Source organism: Hyperolius riggenbachi, chromosome 9 (assembly GCF_040937935.1).
Source record: "Hyperolius riggenbachi isolate aHypRig1 chromosome 9, aHypRig1.pri, whole genome shotgun sequence".
NCBI classification, from domain to species: domain Eukaryota; kingdom Metazoa; phylum Chordata; class Amphibia; order Anura; family Hyperoliidae; genus Hyperolius; species Hyperolius riggenbachi.
In genome coordinates, this window is record NC_090654.1 from 243,881,149 (window position 1) to 243,900,112 (window position 18,964).

Consider the following 18,964-nt stretch of genomic DNA (forward strand, 5'->3'; position numbering starts at 1 on the left):
GCTTAAAAAAGCACTGCTAGTGGGTCCCAGGCCTTGGACAGATTTGAAGACCTACAAAGTAACTAGGATCTCACCACCAACCCCACCAAAAAGATCCAGTTAGACAGTATTGCTCTTTAGTATAAATATATTAAAATTACATGCAGACATCACTGTTTTCTGTTTTTGTGCAATAACCTCACTGTGCAAAGAAAACAGTTGGTTAGTTTATTGCAAAATAGTTTGAGACTTTTACGGCACAACCAAAAACAAAATCCTTTTTAAAGACCAATTACGTGCCTTTAATTTTGTGACACTGGACTTCGTAAGAAATGTGATCTGGTTTAACTTGTACCAGTTTCTTTTGCCTATAGGTGCCATGTATCTCTTATATATAGGTCATCTTTATAGCGTTTGGATTTTTTTTTCTAAATTTAATGATTAAATATAAATTTGTGTATAGAAATTAAAAAAAAAACATATTGGTTATGGGGTATTAAATGGAATGTATTATTTTGTAAAAAAAAAAAGGCAAGCAAGGTTGTTTAAAAGCGTTCTGTTTATTTTGTAAATAGGTTCCTATTTGAAGGGCAATTCCATGAGAATTATTTTCTCTGCCTAAGTTATTGGAAACCAGCCTTAATCTCCTTTGTGTGTTTTATGGGGGATTTTGCCATGTTGTGCCTTCTTAAACCCAATATGATGTTACATAGCTTGTGTTGCTCTCTGCATGTTGGTAAATAAACTGACTTGCTTCGTTTTCTGCTTCTGTTGCCTAATTTAGTTGCATGCCCAGCGTCAAGTGCAGCTAATCACTCCATGCTGCTTGGTCGAAGCGAGTTGCTTGCATGCAAGGTTTACTTTTGCTGTGAAACCATTAAACACTGTCTTGGTCTTATTTTATAAAGGCAAATCTATGCAGTCATCGAATGTGGATGCAAAGACTGTTAATAAGAATTCCTCTGCACCTATAAATGAAGGAGGTCCTAAAACTTCTGTGCCAACAGAGACAACCGAAGAGAAAAAGGATTCAAGCCATCAAAAGCCAACTGGTCAGGATAATGTGGAGGAACTTGCCAACCAAATCACAGAAATCGTAGCTAGTAGTGATGGAAATGTGCAGAACAATCAGGTTGTGGCCACGAGCCCATCTGCCTGTCTCACCAGTGATGCCAAACTAGAAAAAGAATGCCTTCCCGAAGGTGAGCAGAACAAAGTATTTTCTGAAGATGCTGTTACCCCAAAAAATGTAAGTATTGCAGACGCCCAAGAAGATAAAGCACTGAGTGCTCAAGACATTGCACAAACTAAAGTTGTGGGTGAATCCGAGCCCAGTCATCAATATCCAGATGAAGTGGACTTCAAAAGTTCTGATGTTCTAAATAATAACAACCTACAAAGGCTTTCATGTGACCAAATAAATACTGTGAGTAAAGGGCAATTAGAACAGGTAGCTTCAGTGGTTGATGGCCCTTCACCAGCCTCAAAAAGTAGCTCAAAGGAGGAACCTTCTAAGGATAGTGAAGTATTGTGTGATGATCATCCACCAGCTCAGGATACAACTCTTAATTCCTTAGAGGATCATGTCAATGGAAATGCTGTCAATTTAGGATTAGGTCAAGAAAACAGGACGTCAGAAGAGTCCCCAACACATCGGACAGAAGGAATTCTGGAGGGTTCCACAGAAGCTCAGGAGAAGGGAACTACAACAATTTGCTCACCAGAAGTAAAAAATGAGACCACCGATGTGTCTCCTGATGAGAAGATTGTGACTGTAGGTGTTCCCCCACCAAATCAAACTGAAGGGCCGCCAGACGTTCGTGCACAAGTTGACAATATTAGTTCTGTTGATGCTTGTAAAAACGGGTCTGCTGACATAGTCCCACAAACAAATGAAAAAGTGTTGACTGATGACTCTTTAAACAAATCTCTAGAGCCCACCCGTCTCCAGGCTTCTGATGATTCCAAGATCAAAAGAAGCTCCACCAAAAACAAAAAGAAGAAGAGGAACTCCAAAGGCGCAGAAGGTAATTTATTGCTGTTTATAATGATGATGTACAGTCTGATACTGTTGTATATCATTATTGTAAACCAGTGCATTTGAACATACGATGTTACTGTATTAGAAGAAATGTTGGGTAACTTGTTGCTACCTATGTCAACATGACACGTTTCCTTTCCCCACCTTCTAAAAGTTGTTGCATATTCTTGTTTTAACCAATGGTACCCAAAAGATTAGTTTTTGCATCTCTATTCTCTGTCCTATGAGGATGCAGCTGAGGAGTGTTTAAAGTGTCAACAGCATTCTATGCCTCTCTTTTTATAGCCTCAGGTTCTTGGCTTGTGATAATAATATGGGAGACTCATTTACTAATGTTGAAATAAATCCCGTTCATGCCTTCACACAATCAATGCAATCATTTCCTCTGTGGCAGCTTGCATCACCACATCTAGATGAGCTAGAATGATACCCCAGCCTTTCAAGCTAAAAGTAGCCGTACATCTAGCAATTTGGCTGTACGATCGACCATTCAAATCAATCATTTAATATAAATGAGTGTGTTACACGGATCGATTCCTGCTCGTCCCCGCCGGCATGCCTTATCAGCCGCTCGATTCCCTGCTATTGTCCGCCCGCGGGGATCGAGCGGGGAATCTATCCGGCAGGTCATCGGACCTGTCTGATATTATCAATTGAGCCATTAGCAGCTTGATTGATAAGGAAACAAACTAACCGTGTATGCCCAGAATTATGCTGGGAATACACCATACAATTTTCTGTAAAGGTCCGTACACACGCCGGACAGCAGACAACGATGGGTCTGTCGTCACCTCCCGCTGGGCGGGTTTTCAGCAGACAGTCCGGCGTGTGTACAGTCTGTCGGCGGACTGATAAGGTTGTTTCTGCAGACAGACTGTACACGTGCCGGACTGTCGCTGGAACGCCCACCCAGCGGGAGGTGACGACGGACCCGTCGTTGCCTGCAGTCCAGCGTGTGTACGGACCTTTAGATTTACCTGCCAGATAGATAAAGTTCAACATGTTGGAAATTTATTTTACCACCGAGCAATTAGGCATTGTTATACTCAGCAGAAGATAATGCACCAGGGATAATGACCATTCTCTACAGAAAATAATCTAATTATGCATTCTAACAGAAAATCTAACAGAAAAATGTAACAGAAGAATCTAACAGAAAATTGCATGGTGTATTATCAGCATTATGCTGGGCATACACGGTTAGTTTTTTTTATTAACAATCAAGCCGATGATGGCTCGATTGATAATATCTGACGTGTCCGATGACCCACCGGATCGATTCTGCGCTCGATACCGGTTGCTGGAGAACCTTGTCCTGGGCAGCAGTTTCCCCATAAAATGCAATTATAGTGGCAGCAGACAGTTTCCTGGATTTGCCACAAATGCATTTAGAATGGCAGCAGACAGTTTCCCCGGAAATGCATTTAGACTGGTAACACCCCCCCCCCCTTTAACACACACACACACACACACACACACACACACACACACACACACACACACACACACACACACACACACACACACACACACACTCTCTCTCTCCCCCCTCCGATGACCATACCCCAGCCAGGCACTCGAAAAACCACATACTTTGTACAGCACTGCGGAAGATATTGGCGACATATAAAAACTAAAACTACACACACATTGTTACATACATACATTTTTTTTAATGTACGGTTTTGTTAAAATTAACAATCTGTCCCCGAATGTTTTGAAAACAATATCTAGCATTAACTTAAATACATGTAAATTCCCCCCCCCCCCCCTTTTTTTTTTTCCTTTTTGTGAGTGTTCACTGACTAAATAAAGTTTAGACTGTGATAGGGTAACATTCACAGCTACATCTGATGGTTATTAGATGGTGTACAGCTTGCAATGCCGCCTGTTCATTTTCCTGTGCAGCTGAGTGCTCTCTGGTGCTCCCATAATTCTTCTTACTGTTAAAACCTTTGTAATATAATTAACTCCGGCCTCCCTGTACTCTCTGTTCCCGAGAGGGATCTGGATTTATGGTCAGATTGGCAAGCTGCAGTAGCCACAAATATAATATGCACACTCTCAGTGCGGATCAGTAATGAAAGTAACATGAAGGTTAGAGAGAGGCTAATGGAAAGATTTTTATTTTTATCCATACGCCAAACACGTTTATTTTAGTGTCATTTATAATCTAAAAATATTATCCCAAACTACAGAGCTTTAGTGCAAAATCTGTGAATAACCTGAAAGTCCAAGTACAGGACGCTGGGTGGACACTGGCCATAAATGGGTCCTTGTAATATATTTGTCACAAGTAGAAACTCATAAACTGCTTCTAATATGTGTAAAGTCAACTCTATCCAAACTAATTTTCTTCCTTTTTTGCATGAATGGGTGAAGGTTCAATCCTCTGCAGGTAGATGTCACTCAGACCCGACCACGATAGCCTGAAAACTCCTCTGTAAATTGAAGGGAACCTGAAGTGAGAGTGATATGGAGGCTGCCATCTTCATTCGCTAATAAACTATGCCAGTTGACTGGAGTACATATTGTGGCAGCACTGCTCACTTTGGTGTGGGTAGAGCCAAATCCCGGCTCTCCCTGCTGCCCCTAAACTCTGATGCGGCGTTAAATACTATTCCCCCTCTGAGTTGTCGCAACTTGAAGGGAGATGTAATTCAGGGTCTGGCAGCCGCCGGAGCCCCAAATTACCACTACGCAGGGCGTGCAGCATAGCATTGCTGCTCTGACGGCGCCCAGCTTTGGCGCATGGTCCCACCATGCGCAAAAATAACCTGCTTCAAGTTAACGGACTTCTGTACTGATACTTAGCCTTTGGACAAGCGTGTCCTGATCCATCTTCCTGCCGGTGGGCATGCACGGCGTTAGACGACGGGCACCAACGGGAAGTCAAGAGATCACGGTACTTTGCGTGGAGTCCTCGGATCTTAAAGCTCCAATACGGCATGACGGTAGTTAACGCTGCGTGTCACTAAACATCGTTTGTATGCCTGTACCCACGTCACGAGATTGCAGAAACTATCGTTCGTCTGTCAAAAAAAAATCACTGCTTGGCGGGAACATTTTGTATTGGATACGGGCCTTAAGTCACTGGCCCAGAATGAGCATGCAGATCAGATATTATGACTTTACCCCATTGGCAGGTGTGGGACTCATAAACAGTGCTTTTTTCCTGGCTGTAATTATTTTTAAGGGAATAAAGATGTCAGCCTCCGTATTTCCCTCACTTCAAGTTCCTTTTAAGCTGCTGTTGCCCTTCTGTATTTGTCTATGAAGAATATTGGGGTGCCAACCCTAGTGGTGGCACATCCAGCTCCAGGCCTGTCATGCGTATGCCAGGAGTGAGGAGGGACATCCTCTTTGCTGGGATAGCATGAAGTAATGAAGGCTTGGGGCACAAACCAGTCCTTATGCCACACAACAAGGTGCATATACTCTTAAAGGATACTCTATAGGCCTGATGTTCCCGTGGGGTTAATACAGGTAAAATTACCATGTGCTGCCTGCGCATGACAATTTTACTGGCCTTTTGTCCATCAGGCCCAACAACAGATACTTACCCTTCTCTAGTAGTGCTGCTCCATACTTCCTGTAGACAGCACTCCCATGATTGGCTGTTCCCAAGCAGCCAATAAGTGGGTTCAAGACTGGAAATGTGTAAAAGAAAGATGAGAGCCATGTAGCACACTGTTTGAGCTGGTAGAGTTAGTATCTGTCATGGATGACACTTGATGGTACCACCTGTGTACCGAGGGAAGATGGTGGCCTTTTCCAAGTTATGAGACTCCCTCTATGGTCAAAAAGCAAAGTACAGTTACTTAAAGCGATCCCATGTTGAGAGCGATATGAATGCTGCCATATGTATTTCCTTTTTAAAGAGTACAAGTTGCCTGGCTGTCTTGTTGATCTTCTGGCATCAGCAGTGTAAGGTTTACAACCCTGAAACAAGCGTGCAGCTAATCCAGTCAGACCTGAGTCACAGCGCCAGATCTGCATGCTTGTTCAGGGTCTATTGCTAAAAGTATTAGAGACACAGGAGGATCAGTGGGACAGCCAGGCAACTGGCATTGTTTCAAAGGAAATAAATATGGCAGCCTCCATAGCACTCTCCCCTCATGAGTGCCTATGTAGGTTTTAAATAAATATGTTTTGATTGGTACACCCTAAAAAAATCATATTCTATTATCCATAGTGTTTTCCCATATAAACTGATAAAAATATAAGCACATGCCAAGATGCCAATGTGGATCACCTGAGATCAATTTATTATTATTATAATAAATATAGCAACGTTGCATTTCTCTCTCTCAAACAACAGAGATGGGACTTGAGTCTGGCACTCATAAAACAAAGAGTTGTGTGGTGCAGTGAGGTATGTAATACCAGGTTTCATGTCAACTAACGTCAACTGTGTCCTGAAAAAAAACATTGCTAGGAAATAAATCAGTCTACCAGACTAATTGCTTTCTTGTGTTCAACTACATCTGATGTGTGTCTTTTTTTTGGTAATCAACTAAATTGTCTTAATTATTTGATGTTGATCGTCTTCTTCTTTCTACCAATCATGCGATGATTAATCTAAAGGTGGAACTGCCAGAGGGGTGGCTGAGGCTTCGTGGCTGTGGGTGGTGTTTTCTATTTAGGGAAAAAAAGAGGTGTGGCCTAGATTACCTAATCCTATAGATTAACCCCATGAATGTGGATTTAGACCTTAGAGGAATGCCAGCCTAAACAAACATACTGTCATTAAGTTACATTCGTTATGTTAATTAAAATAGATAGGTAATATAATCTCTTACCCGCCCTGTTTTAAAAGAACAGGCAAATGTTTGATTTCATGGTGGCAGCCATCTTTTTGGTTGAAAGGAGGTGATCGGGAGCATGAGACACAGCTCCTAACTGTCATGTGTGCTGATCACCCTTCCGAGTTGCTAGGCAACGTGAATAACATAAGAAATCCCATCATGCTTTGCACAGCATCAGGGAAAACCGCCCGGCAGTTTTCTTTGATAGGTGGAGCTTAGCTAAAAATGATGCTTTAGTAAGAAAAACAAAGTTCTGATGCTGTGAAACTGTTAAACACCAAGCCTTTTCAGTTCTGCTGAGTAGATTTTTAGTCTGGAGGTTCACTTTAAGGACTAAACAACAAGGACTAATACTTCAGACCCCCAAATTGTTCCATCTGGGTGGTGGTGTATCTTAAAATCTGGCATTAGCATTTTTAACATCTACTTCTTGTAAATAAAACTCTTGTCAGTGGTGTATGGTGGTTGCTTTGAATATCCTTTAATGTATTTAAAGGAAGATGTATCATCTTGGAACACACAGAATGTAATTGCATGTCACCACGTCCACTTTTCTGAAATACAACACCCATATAATTTATTGTATTTAGAAAGCACCAACATATTACGCATTTTTTGTTTTGTTTTTGTAATCAGACCCATATTGTAAAGATACACTGGCTATCAGCTACTCGTTTTTCTCATAGCTGAGCAACAGGTCAGATTACACAAGAGCACACAGATACGTGAAATGTCATATTTAGCATTTCACTTTGGATATTAAGGGCTTCCCTTCCCAGAGAGGTAATAAAATCATTTGTTGGCTGAGACACACACTTCCTCCTGCAGCTGCTGTTCACCCCTATTCCTTCCAGTGGACTGTTCCTGAATGCCATGAATGTGCATATTCACTATAATAGTGATGTGTACATTATAAGTTGTGAATTTTTAAATAAATCAGTATTCCTAATGGGGGAAAAATATATTGGTTAGGACCATTCAATTCATGATAGTGGTCCTTTAAAGGCAGTGCTGGGCTTTCTCGCTAAAAACAACGCAAAGTTAATTGGGAGTGTCATGGTTGCACCCTTGGTTCATTTCAATAACATAAATAACAAAAATGCAGTTTAACAAATTTAAACGCTAAAACTGAACATTGTAGTTTTCCTTTAATGGGCATGACCTTAAACCTAATGTCAGGTACACGATATTTAATTTCCTGGTTGATCGATGTATTGAAACGATTATTTCCAACATGTCTGATCAGCTCCCGATTGATAACTGGATCAATTTTCCGATCACTACTACCCACAACTGATCCGGTTATTGGGAGCTAATCAGACATGTCTAAAATAATGATTTTGAGCGTTGATTGACCCTGGCTTCAAAATCGAGATTAAAGGACACCCGAAGTGAAAGGGATATAAAGGCTGCCATATTTATTTCAATTTAAGTAATACTGGTTGCCTGGCTATCCTGCTGATCCTCTGCCTCTAATACTTTTAGCCAGAGACCCTGGAGAAGCATATGCAAATAAGATGTTTCTGACATTGTCAGATCTCACAAGATTAGCTGCATGCTTGTTTCTGGTGTTATTCAGACACGACTTCAGCCAAATGGATCAGCAGGGCTGGCAGGCAAATGTGTAAGCTTCCATATTCTTCTCACTTCAGTTGTCCTTTAATTGCTTGAAATCAATAGATGTGACTTCTCTTAGGTACTTGCTTCATCTACAATGCACTAGGAAATTTTACATGAGTCAGTTGTCAGGAAGGAACTCAGTTTCTTGATCTCCAGCAGTAAATCCTGCTTATCTAGCCCTGGCCTAAATCTGGGCGGTTTGCCTTAAACGGCACGGAAAGTACTAATTTGGGTTGACCTGTAAGCAGCAGGCTCAGGTCATGCCACTGGCCAGTTCCACCTCTGTAACTATCCCGTAATCAATAAATCCAGATTCATGGTTGTATTTATGTTTCCTAAGTCTTTCATAAAGTGAATCTATGTGCAGTAAAAAGTACATCAAACAGTGCTACATTTCATGTGCCAAAATTGCTAAAAAAAAGTTATGCCATACCTCTAACTTCACTCTGCCCACCTGGTCTGGGTACATGACGGCCTTAAAGTTAGAGTGAAGTTGGGTCAAGTTTGATACAATGCCAGCTCGCTTACTTAAAGCTGAATTATCGCACATACCGTCTGTTTTAAGAAGGCAAACTAACTACACTGTTTGTTGTTTTTTAGTAGGAGGGGTTTTCGGTCTCTTTTAGTTCCTTATACTTTCCTAGTAGTTTTGGGTCACCCTGAGATGCTTGGTTATTCTGTTGTACTGGTCCAAGCCCCATTCTACAGTAATATCAATCCCTGCCCAAAGCAGAACAAATAGGCACCGGAAAATTTGGGCGCACCATGCTAATTTGGGCGTAGGCGGAAGATGAAGCCCAAATTACTTAACAGTGTAATTCGTCCGTCTTTCCTCGGTGTCCATGGTGGCTTGGAGGGGGAATAGTGATTAACGCCACCTGGACTTTTGCAGCAGCAGGCTGCGCCAAAATTTGCCGGCGCTGTTTTTACATGTATGCTCCCTGCCATGCACTGAGGAGGACCAATAGTCGGAATCAGGCTGTCTGCATGTTGGGGTGATGGGGCTCTGTACATTTTATAAGCTATAGGCTTGCACCAGCAGTTCTAGGTGTAAGCCTGGCTTCAAGGGCAAATAGAGATAATTTGCATATTTAGTAGTGATGCATTGTGGTAGACCACAGTTGTTCACTTAAAGCTGAATTATTGCAAATACCTTCTGTTTTAAAGAGACTCTGTAATTTAAAAAAATGGGCCCCTGGGGGGTACTTATTTCAGGAGGGGGGAAGCCTCTGGATCCTATCGAGGCTTACCCCGTTGTCCTCTGTCCCACAGTGGTCTCGCTGGGACCCTCCGAAGCCACAGCCGACAAAACACTGTTTGATCGTATAAAACTGCCTACAGGTTTGCTTTAAATGTTACAAATTTTTGTGTTTTAAAATTGTGTTTTTGTTGTCCTTATTCAAGCCATGTTTGTCATGTGAGTTCCTTCCATAAACAGTTGACCAATGAATGCTACTTGTAAAAGGAAACACAAAAAAGGGGACACAGAGAGCCCAATATAGTGTAGTATGTTGTGATACCAAGAAACTATGTTCAAAGGTGTATATGTAAATACACTCACAAACCAGGATTACCACATAGAGAACCACTGTAAGGGCAGGTGGGGAGATTAGACCTGACTCCACTCAGGTTAAGAAGTCGCTCTCTGTAGATCAGAAAAACAGGGTAGCACCCCTCCACCAAAAGTGGACTAGGCAATAGGTATACTGAGGTTTGTAACCGCGACGCCTGGCTACAGGGGCATAAAGAGATCATTTGCATATTCAGTAGTGGTGCATTGTGGGTAACCACACATGTTCACTTATAGCTGAATTATTGCAAGTTTCCTTCTGTTTTAAGAAGGCAAATCACACCAAGCATTGCTTTTTTTTTTTTTAGTAGGATGGCTTTTCGGTAAAGTCACCGCTACCTCCACTTTTTAAATGTTTTTTAATTAATCTTATGGTTTTGGCGCCTGTATTACAAACCCCAATTGGGGCGAACTCAGTTTACAACTCAGGCCTGAGTTTTTTTTCTATATACAGTTATCCAATGAGCGCTGCTTTGTGAGGGTGGAAGGGCGGGCTCAATTTTCAACACGGGCCTGATTTTTCTTCTATATTCAGTTGGGCACACTGTAACCTCCTTGGCGGTATGAAAAATACCGCCAGGAGGGAGCGCAGCAGTTTTTTTTTAAATTTTTTTTTTTTAATCATGTAGCGAGCCGAGGGCTCGCTACATGATAGCCGCTGCTGAGCGGCATCCCCCCGCCCGCTTCGATCGCCTTCGGCGATCTCCGATCAGGAAATCCCGTTCATAGAACGGGATTTTCTGGAGGGCTTCCCCCGTCGCCATGGCGACGGGGCGGGATGACGTCACCAACGTCACTGACGTCGGGACGTCATTGGGAGTCCCGGGCCACCCCTCGGCGCTGCCTGGCACTGATTGGCCAGGCAGCGCTGGGGTCTGGGGGGGGGGGCCGCGCGCTGCAGCAAATAGCGGCGATCGGGCGGGGGCCGGCGGCGATCAGAGTGCTGGCGCAGCTAGCAAAGTGCTAGCTGCGTCCAGCAAAAAAAAAATTATGAAAATCGGCCCAGCAGGGCCTGAGCGGCACCCTCCGGCGGCTTACCCCGTGTCCAGCACGGGGTTACCGCTAAGGAGGTTAAGTTCTATAGACAGGGGGAGATAGTTGCACATGTTAGCACATGCTACTGTTATAGGCTTTTTTGACTTCATCTTCATAACTTTGAGAATCCCCTCAGCCAATCATGTGCATTTATGCCTCTGGCAATGGAAGGAGAGAGGTGGGCAGACCCGTGTGGAGCTGCTTATCTAAGGGGAAACCATTAAGATTCTCTAACTCGAGTGCTGTAATAACGGCACAGGAAATTTGGGTGCAGCCAACGCTACCATAGACCGTAATGGGAATTACAGCTATAGTGGTGCACAGTGAGTAACAGTCAGTGGCGCACAGTCAGAACACAAAGCTGAAGTTGCTTTTAGAACACTGTAATTCGGCCGCCAGCAATGACTGGAAGCCAAATTACAACATTCCCCAAAATCCACATCGTCCTGGAGCGGGAATAGTAATTAACGGCGCCGGAGGAGCAAGATGCAAGAGCAGGGTAAGCCGTGTATCGGCTGTATTCTGCGCCCAAGTCTCCCGGCTGCTATTTCATACGCACGCTCTCAAACTTACCTGAGTAACTTTAGACAACCTAACCAAGAGATGCTTATGTCCATAGGGTGTAACAATCACCCCTGAAACCTCTGCCATAGCAGGGGGGGCCCAAAGGCTTTGGGTCCCGTCCTCTATCCTCTCTGCAACCGTAAGTGCAGCCAATTAGCAAAGAAACCTCCCCATTGGCTTACAAAAACCTTGTGCAGGAGCGTGTGTAATTTTTTCCTGTATCTAGATGCTGCGTCACTGCAGAACACACTTAGCTGCCATTTGCTGACTTCCGATCACATGGGGTTCAGGGACCAAGGGGGCCCCATGCTTATGTCAATGAAAAATGTATGGGCATCAGCATGTCTGTTTCTTTTTTTTTTTTGTTTTTTTTATTCTGAACATTTTCAGTGTTTTTCATTGCAGTTGAGTGAGGTTATATTTTATGTTCAGGGAAATATATTGGTGTGCTTTTTTTTTTTTTTTTTTTAAATCACAGCTTTCCAGAATGTTCAGCTGAAAATCACGGATGTTAAGCCAATAGTTTTTTCCTTACCCAGGAAGAGATGGAATTTTAGCAAATGAAAGCTGGTTAGCTGGCTGATTTATTAAGCGCTCGCCAGAAGCATTCATTTGCTTCGCTTCCCTTCTTGGGTCTGCATGGATTTGCATATTAGGAGAATTTTCTGCTCAGCAGAGATTATCAATTTATTCTACATAAGGTCTCCTCAAAGAGAACTACTGTTGTTGTTCCATGTGATCGGCTTGATCAGGTAAAAGATGCATATATCCAGGCACATCACCTCAAGTTAGGATATTTAAATAAGTTATTAGGGAGGTGCTAAAGGGGGTGTGGTCAAAAATGGCCAAACAAACAAACCCCCAAAAAACAGTTAACCCTTTGCTCGCTCGCATGCAAATTTTCAAACAAATGCATTCACATGGATCAATCATCCAGGCACCGCTGCTATCCCTACAGCTAAGTTAAAAGCCGGGGTCTTTATTACAAAAGAATGTATCCCCTTGCATCGTTTTCCCAGAAATTGTTCCAAATTTCTGGGAAAACTACCCAATTTCTGTGGACCTTACTTAGCTGATTAGAGTTGAGCAGAAAATTTGACAAATATGCAAAATTAACCAGCCCAAAAACCAATGTGGTTTCCTGTTGAGCAGAAATTTTTGCATATTTTGTGAATTTTCTGCTCAACTCTAATGCTATCCGAGTTTGTATTAACCTGTTTGTTTTGAATTTTGCTGTAGGATTCTGGACGAAGAAGATGCCGAAGCAGTGAAAGCTTGGTCACAGCTTTCCCTTTCCCATGCCTTTCCCTTCCAGTCTACTGCTTTTCAATCTTAATGACAGATGTAAAATAACGATGACATTTTATGTATGCACTTCTACTTTTCTCATGTACGCTCTGCGCAGCTTCACCAGAATGTTGGTTGGATTGAGGTTGACTGGTACTCTTTCCAGTTTTTCCAGTACTCTGTAAGGAGGCTGGGCGTGTCAAGCAGCGCAACGGCAGAGGCTGGCGCTATATAGATCCAATCTATAACTGAACAATGGGACAGGTTGTTAGACTCCATGATGAGAATAGCCTTCAGTGCTGAGGTCGGAAAGCTAGCATAACTTACAATGTTACTTCCAGATAGTAGTGACCCACTGCAGCATCACTGTAAGGGGAATGTGTAGCGCTTCTCTAGCTTACTTGTATTGTGTTTGTGCCAAAAATATTGAGAAAAACAAGAAATATTACAAATAAATCCTTTCTGTTTTTTGGTGCTCCAACTGGCAGTGAACAATAAGTAGAAAGTTTTGCAGTATGCAAGTCTATAATATAAATAAATATATATAGATATATTTCCCCGGTTAACGAGATAGGGACTGTAGGTTCGTGATTCTGTTCTTAAGTCGGAACATTGTGCCATCTCTGTCCCCTGTACCTCCATTGTCCCCCTCTGTGTCACCTCTGCTCTCTGTACCTGCTTATACAAATTTGAGGGCTCGTTCACACTAGAGACGTGTTTCACTTTTTTTAAGCGCTGGTGATTTTTCAAAATCGCCCTGAAAGCGCCTACACCATTATTCTCTATGAGACAGTTCACAACTGAGCGGCTCGTTTCTGATCCGCTCAGCAAAGCGCTGCCCGTACCATTTTTAAGGCGATTTTGTCTTGATGGAAGGTATAGGAAAAACGCAAACACTCACAAAATTGCTTTGTGCAGTATTTGCGTTCGCATTTTTAAGAATAAAAACCTTGTATTTTCCGGATCAGAGAGTTCACTTCCTGACTGAAGTCAGGAAGTGTAAAAAACGCAATCGCTCTGCAAAACTGCTTCAAAAAGTGGTTCACAAAGAAAAAACAGCGCGCAGGTAATCGCTAGGAATCAGAACTAAAAATCACCTCAAATGCGGACGGAACACGCAAATGGAACGCAATGTGAACAAGGACTAAAAACCATTTGTTCTAATTTTTTTGTTTAATCGATTTTCTCAAAAACAAAAAATTCCAATTTGAAAATGTTTTTTGACTTGTTCCCATGGAAACACAGAATCCATGCCGTTTGTAAGTCGGGGACTAAATTTCAGTTGTTAGTGGACCTGAACTCTTGCACAGGACAGTAGGAAAACATATAGAAATGCACCCTGTATGTATTCAGAGAGTTTAGCTTGTCTAATTCCCCCTCATCTGTGACTAAGCACAAGTTGTAATTTGATCCCTCAGCTGAATCAGTAACCTGCCACAGCAGAGAGATAATTGGTAAACAGGATGCTTCCATGAAAGCAGGAAGTAGACAAAGTGCAGCTTTATGGCAGGATATGTATCAGCTGTAAAAAAAAAAAAAAAAAAATGTTTTTTTCTTTAAAGGTATTTTGCTATTCTGAGTTCTGAGTTCAGGTCCGCTTCAAATGTAATATTTACCTAATAGAAAACTTTTTTTTTTTTTTACTACCAAACCTAAAAAATAAAACAAAAAAAATGCACACCATCTTCCCTTTAAAATATTTTTTAAACTTGTTCCAGTGACAGTTTCGTGGGAGGGTAGAGAAAGTAAATAGTATTAAGTATTAAAAAGGTGACCAATATCAATTATACTGAATATTAAAATCAGCACTACAAATTCACTGCCACTTGTACAACGTGATAAAATCACTGCATTTGCTTAAATTTTATAGCTATTCATTTTCAGAATAACTGTATAGTCCTGTAGGTCATGCTGCCTGTAGCACTCAGTTTGTAGCCAGTTGCTGGCGTCCAGCAGTGGCAGAGGTCTCTTGCATGCATGTGGGAGGCAGCTGCCCTTAGATGTGATATGCAATGTTTTTTACCGCCAGTAACTGCACCACAGGTCAACTGCTAACACGTGTGTGGTTGCAAACGCTCCCATTCTGTTGCATTACTTGGAACCGATAGGCGCTTACTCCCAGCAATTGGGGGTGCTAAATAGCGCATTAAACACACTGTTTTGCCGTTGGTGTGAAGGAGCTATACTGAAGAGGTGAGAATCAGTTACTCCCAGAAAAGTTTATTCAATAAAGGCCAAGGTCTTTCTAAACTATAGTAGCTGTTAAAATGAAGTACTATCCTTTCCGTTCAGCTGTGTACAGTGCAAGGATTTTTGGTTTATTAATATTGAACTTATTAAACTTTATAAAGTGTTAACCTACTTCACAGCCCTGTACAATAGATAGGGGAGACATTACAACAGGCATGTTCAGAGTCCTACCTGGGGGCCATATGTGGCCTACCGAGCCTTTTCTGATGGCCCCCAAAACACTCTACAGTTGTTAATTGAAAGAAGGCCGTAGCTGTGATGCTGCATGCAGGGGCCACCTTGTGTTGCAGCACTGCCTCCCAGTTTGCTCCTCTGTAGGTTGTCAGCCACCACTGTAGCAGCCACTGATTAGCATCCGCCCTTTAGCAAGCAGCAGTATCAGCCACCACTAATTAGCAGCTGCCACTGTGCTAACTGCACATGGCATATGGGTTATTTCCCATGGAAATATTTTGTCAAAATGTTACAGGCAAATTGTGTTCAGTTTTGCTAGTTCGGCGGCCCCCTAGCACTTAAGAATGGCAGTTTGGCCTTTGCCTAAAAGGTTTGGACACCCCTGTATTACAACATTTAAACCATGTTACACGGGGACATGGTAGCGTTCAAGAATGGTACACAAAACGGTGATGTTATGATGTAGGGATAAATATAGCACACTGGGAGGTGGATCTTTTTTTTTTTTTTCAGCTCGCTTACCTTGCTTTTTTTCCCCCTCCATATACAAACTCAGCAATTCCAACAGGTCATCAACAGATGTGTTTTCGCTTGCAATCTTTCGTTTGGCTGTTCATTAGTTTGGTTGCGGGTTGCAGAAAAAGGAACAAGGGCTACTGCTCTCTGCAGCTGATTATTTATGCAGGGAGATTGGATAGCTAGTCTGCATTCCAAATATAGTCAGCACTGTTGCCGTAGTTGCAAAGAAATGCAATTTGAGCTGCCCGCTAATATGGAAATTCATTATTGATTGCAAACAAAACAACTTTTTTTAATAACCTTAAACAATATGTAGTTATTCAACATAAATGGAATTTTGGCAGCAAAGGGAAGAAAGCCCCGCTACACCAATGGCTGGGTGAAAAAAAGTCTCCATTTATTAATCACATCCGTGAATACACAAAAATAAAAAGCTCGCGCGTCTCGGAGCTCAAGGCTCCTTAAAGGATACCCGAAGGGACATGTGACATGAGATAGACATGGGTATGTACAGAGCCTAGCACACAAATAACTATGCTGTGTTCCTTTTTTTTTTTCTTTCTCGGCCTGAAAGAGTTAAATATCAGGCATGTAAGTGGCTGTATGGTGTGCAGCCACCTAGTGTTATATGGTAGGGAGGCAAATAGTACAATACTGGTATTTGATGTTCTAATGATCAGCAATAGTCCGTGCCAAAGGTAACAGGCGACTATACTAAATGTACACATTATAGGTAGATCCGGAATGCAAGGGCCCATTCACACTAGGACGATTAGTGATCGTTTACTGCTAATCGCTTTTTAAAGGGCTAGTACAATTATAAATATATGGCAGTGATCTCACTGCTGCGATTGCTGCCAATTGCGGGCGTTTTGCGATTAGCGGCAAACGTGTTGCATGCAGCATTTTGCGCGATTGAAGAGCGATCGTGATTAGCATGCTATTGACGCGCTAATCGCAAAAACCCTGAATTTGTAGTGATTTTACTGCGATAATCGCGATAACATTACCCACACAAAACGCTACAAGTGTCAATGGGCCCTAAATGATGCAATGCTTTTGTGAACTCTGAGATCATGAATGTCTTTGCTGTGCAGTTAGACAAACATTACTGCAAGTAACTGGTAGTAACCTCAAACTATGACATAGATCTACAGTATGTACATAACCTCATAAAACGGGACTGGAACACCTGTAATACTCTAACAGTTCTGGAAGTACAAATGAAAGCATGACTGTCAGCAGCTAGTAACCAAGGACTAGTCATGACTTGTTTAGAAGCATTATTTTTAGAAGGAACAAGCTTCAATTTACAAAGGTTACATGTTAACTACTTAAAGCTTTCTTTTTTGCACCTTATCTGATGAATGCGGTATCATATGTTTAAGTGTTATGCAACATGCAACAGACCCTCCAGCATAACTGACTCTGGTATGTGTTGTTTAATCCAGCAATTCTTGGGAGGTTCATTAAGTCTGGGTGATGTTACTCAGTAAGGCTGCAGGAAGTTAAGAGTGGAATTTTGAGCAGCCACTGGACTGGGTTGTGTTAGAGGGTTTGAATCCGCTCTTACTAACAGTATTAGGATTCCTATGAAGATGGAAGTGGAAATTCAGAGATACTCACCCTGGTGGCCACTGTTTTCGGATTTATTATGCCAATAGACCTTTAACTCCTGTTAAAAAAATATATATATATAAAAAAAAAATTTTTTTTGTAGTAGCTGCCACTCAAAAAATACAAGTTTGTGTTTGTGTTCAGTAATCATGGAGGCAGGATAACTGTAACTAGGTTTACTTAGTAGTGATGGGCTCACGGGTGGAAAAGTAGCCGAATCCATGATTCTAGTGAGGTTTAATTGCCTCAGGTATGCTGCTGGGAGAGAGGGTGTTAATTACATTTCTATATATATCGCAGCCTTGCACACATCCAATGGGACACGTTCCATGACTCAATACCGCGCACTTCCTCCTTCCGGATGAAGAAGGAGGTGAGTTGTGGAACGCAACAAACAGCAATTTCACTCTGTGTCCCTAGCTATCAGAAAAACAGAAACCAACAATCTACAACCGTCTAGGTAATCTTATGCAGGCATGCAGTATCACAGTGCCATCTACAGGCCAAATGTATAAACACCACAGTTTTTCAAAATGACATAAAAATGAACATGTAGTGTCAGTGGCTACATTTGGCTCCAGCTGGTTGAAGCTTATATACCAGGGATGGGTATCTCTCTATATAACACAATGCGAGGTCCCCTGATGTGCTGTAATTATAGCATGATCTATTAATCTGATCAAGTTCAGGAGCATATCACTGACTTTCTATGCGTTCCAGAACGTGTTACTTTGTCTTTACCCTTGCATTCCTTACACTATTGTGTACTATCAGCGGAAAAAAAATGATTATTTTGCATTAAACCTGTATAATGCTTGTTCTGTATATAGGAGTATTTGGAAAGAATATTTTGATTTTTCTGTAATCAGTTTTGAAAAGTGCATCGCCTTCTTAATAAATTATTTCCTTTTGCTAAAAGCAGGTGTCTGTTTCATGTGTTTGTACGGCTGTGTCGGGCGGATGTTGGATGCTTGTTCCCGTTGCATTGAGCATCCTGAATCATAACGACTGCTGAACAGGGATAGTCAGTGAGCTACTGATAATTTGATCTGCATGCAGGTTTAATGCTTGTGGTGCACAACTTGAAATTGGACCAATCAAAATGCACTTCCTGCTGAATTTTGATTGGACCAATTCCAAACTCCTGTCTACAGTTTGCAATAAATATGCATGGGTCAATTAGAGCCAGGCTCAGTCCAGACAATGTGATACCAGGTGACAGTAGTACAAAACGTTGTACCACTAAAGGCTCCTTTCCACAGGCAGTTGAACTGTGTGCTTAGCAAGCAGTTGCCAGGCAGCATCAAGCAGTTGTGAGAGTTTGAGAGGCTTTGCACTGCCTATCAATTGCCGGTGGAATAGCGGTCTAAAGGCCACAATGATAATCCACCACTGGCTAAATAGAGTATTAGTGATGGTCGTGTCTAGGAAAACTCATGGAGAAGCATGTGAAATCAGTTTGGTCAGGTGATAGATATGCAAGTCTGTGACTTGCTAGTC

The 18,964-nt window shown here is 42.0% G+C and overlaps 1 protein-coding gene across 3 annotated transcripts in view; it reads left to right on the plus strand.

The window, feature by feature from the left end:
• Positions 1–18,349, plus strand: part of INF2 (inverted formin 2) — a 189,828-nt gene extending 171,479 nt beyond the window's left edge. For 2 of the 3 annotated variants that reach the window (XM_068254230.1, XM_068254232.1), the window contains exons 21-23: positions 888–2,006; positions 6,342–6,395; positions 12,857–18,349. In XM_068254230.1, the coding sequence (XP_068110331.1) occupies positions 888–2,006; positions 6,342–6,394 (1,172 nt within the window). In that variant the 3' untranslated portion in view covers position 6,395; positions 12,857–18,349. The remainder of the gene's footprint in view (positions 1–887; positions 2,007–6,341; positions 6,396–12,856) is intronic. The other variant, XM_068254231.1, reaches the window with a different exon arrangement.
• Positions 18,350–18,964: the final 615 nt, after the last annotated feature.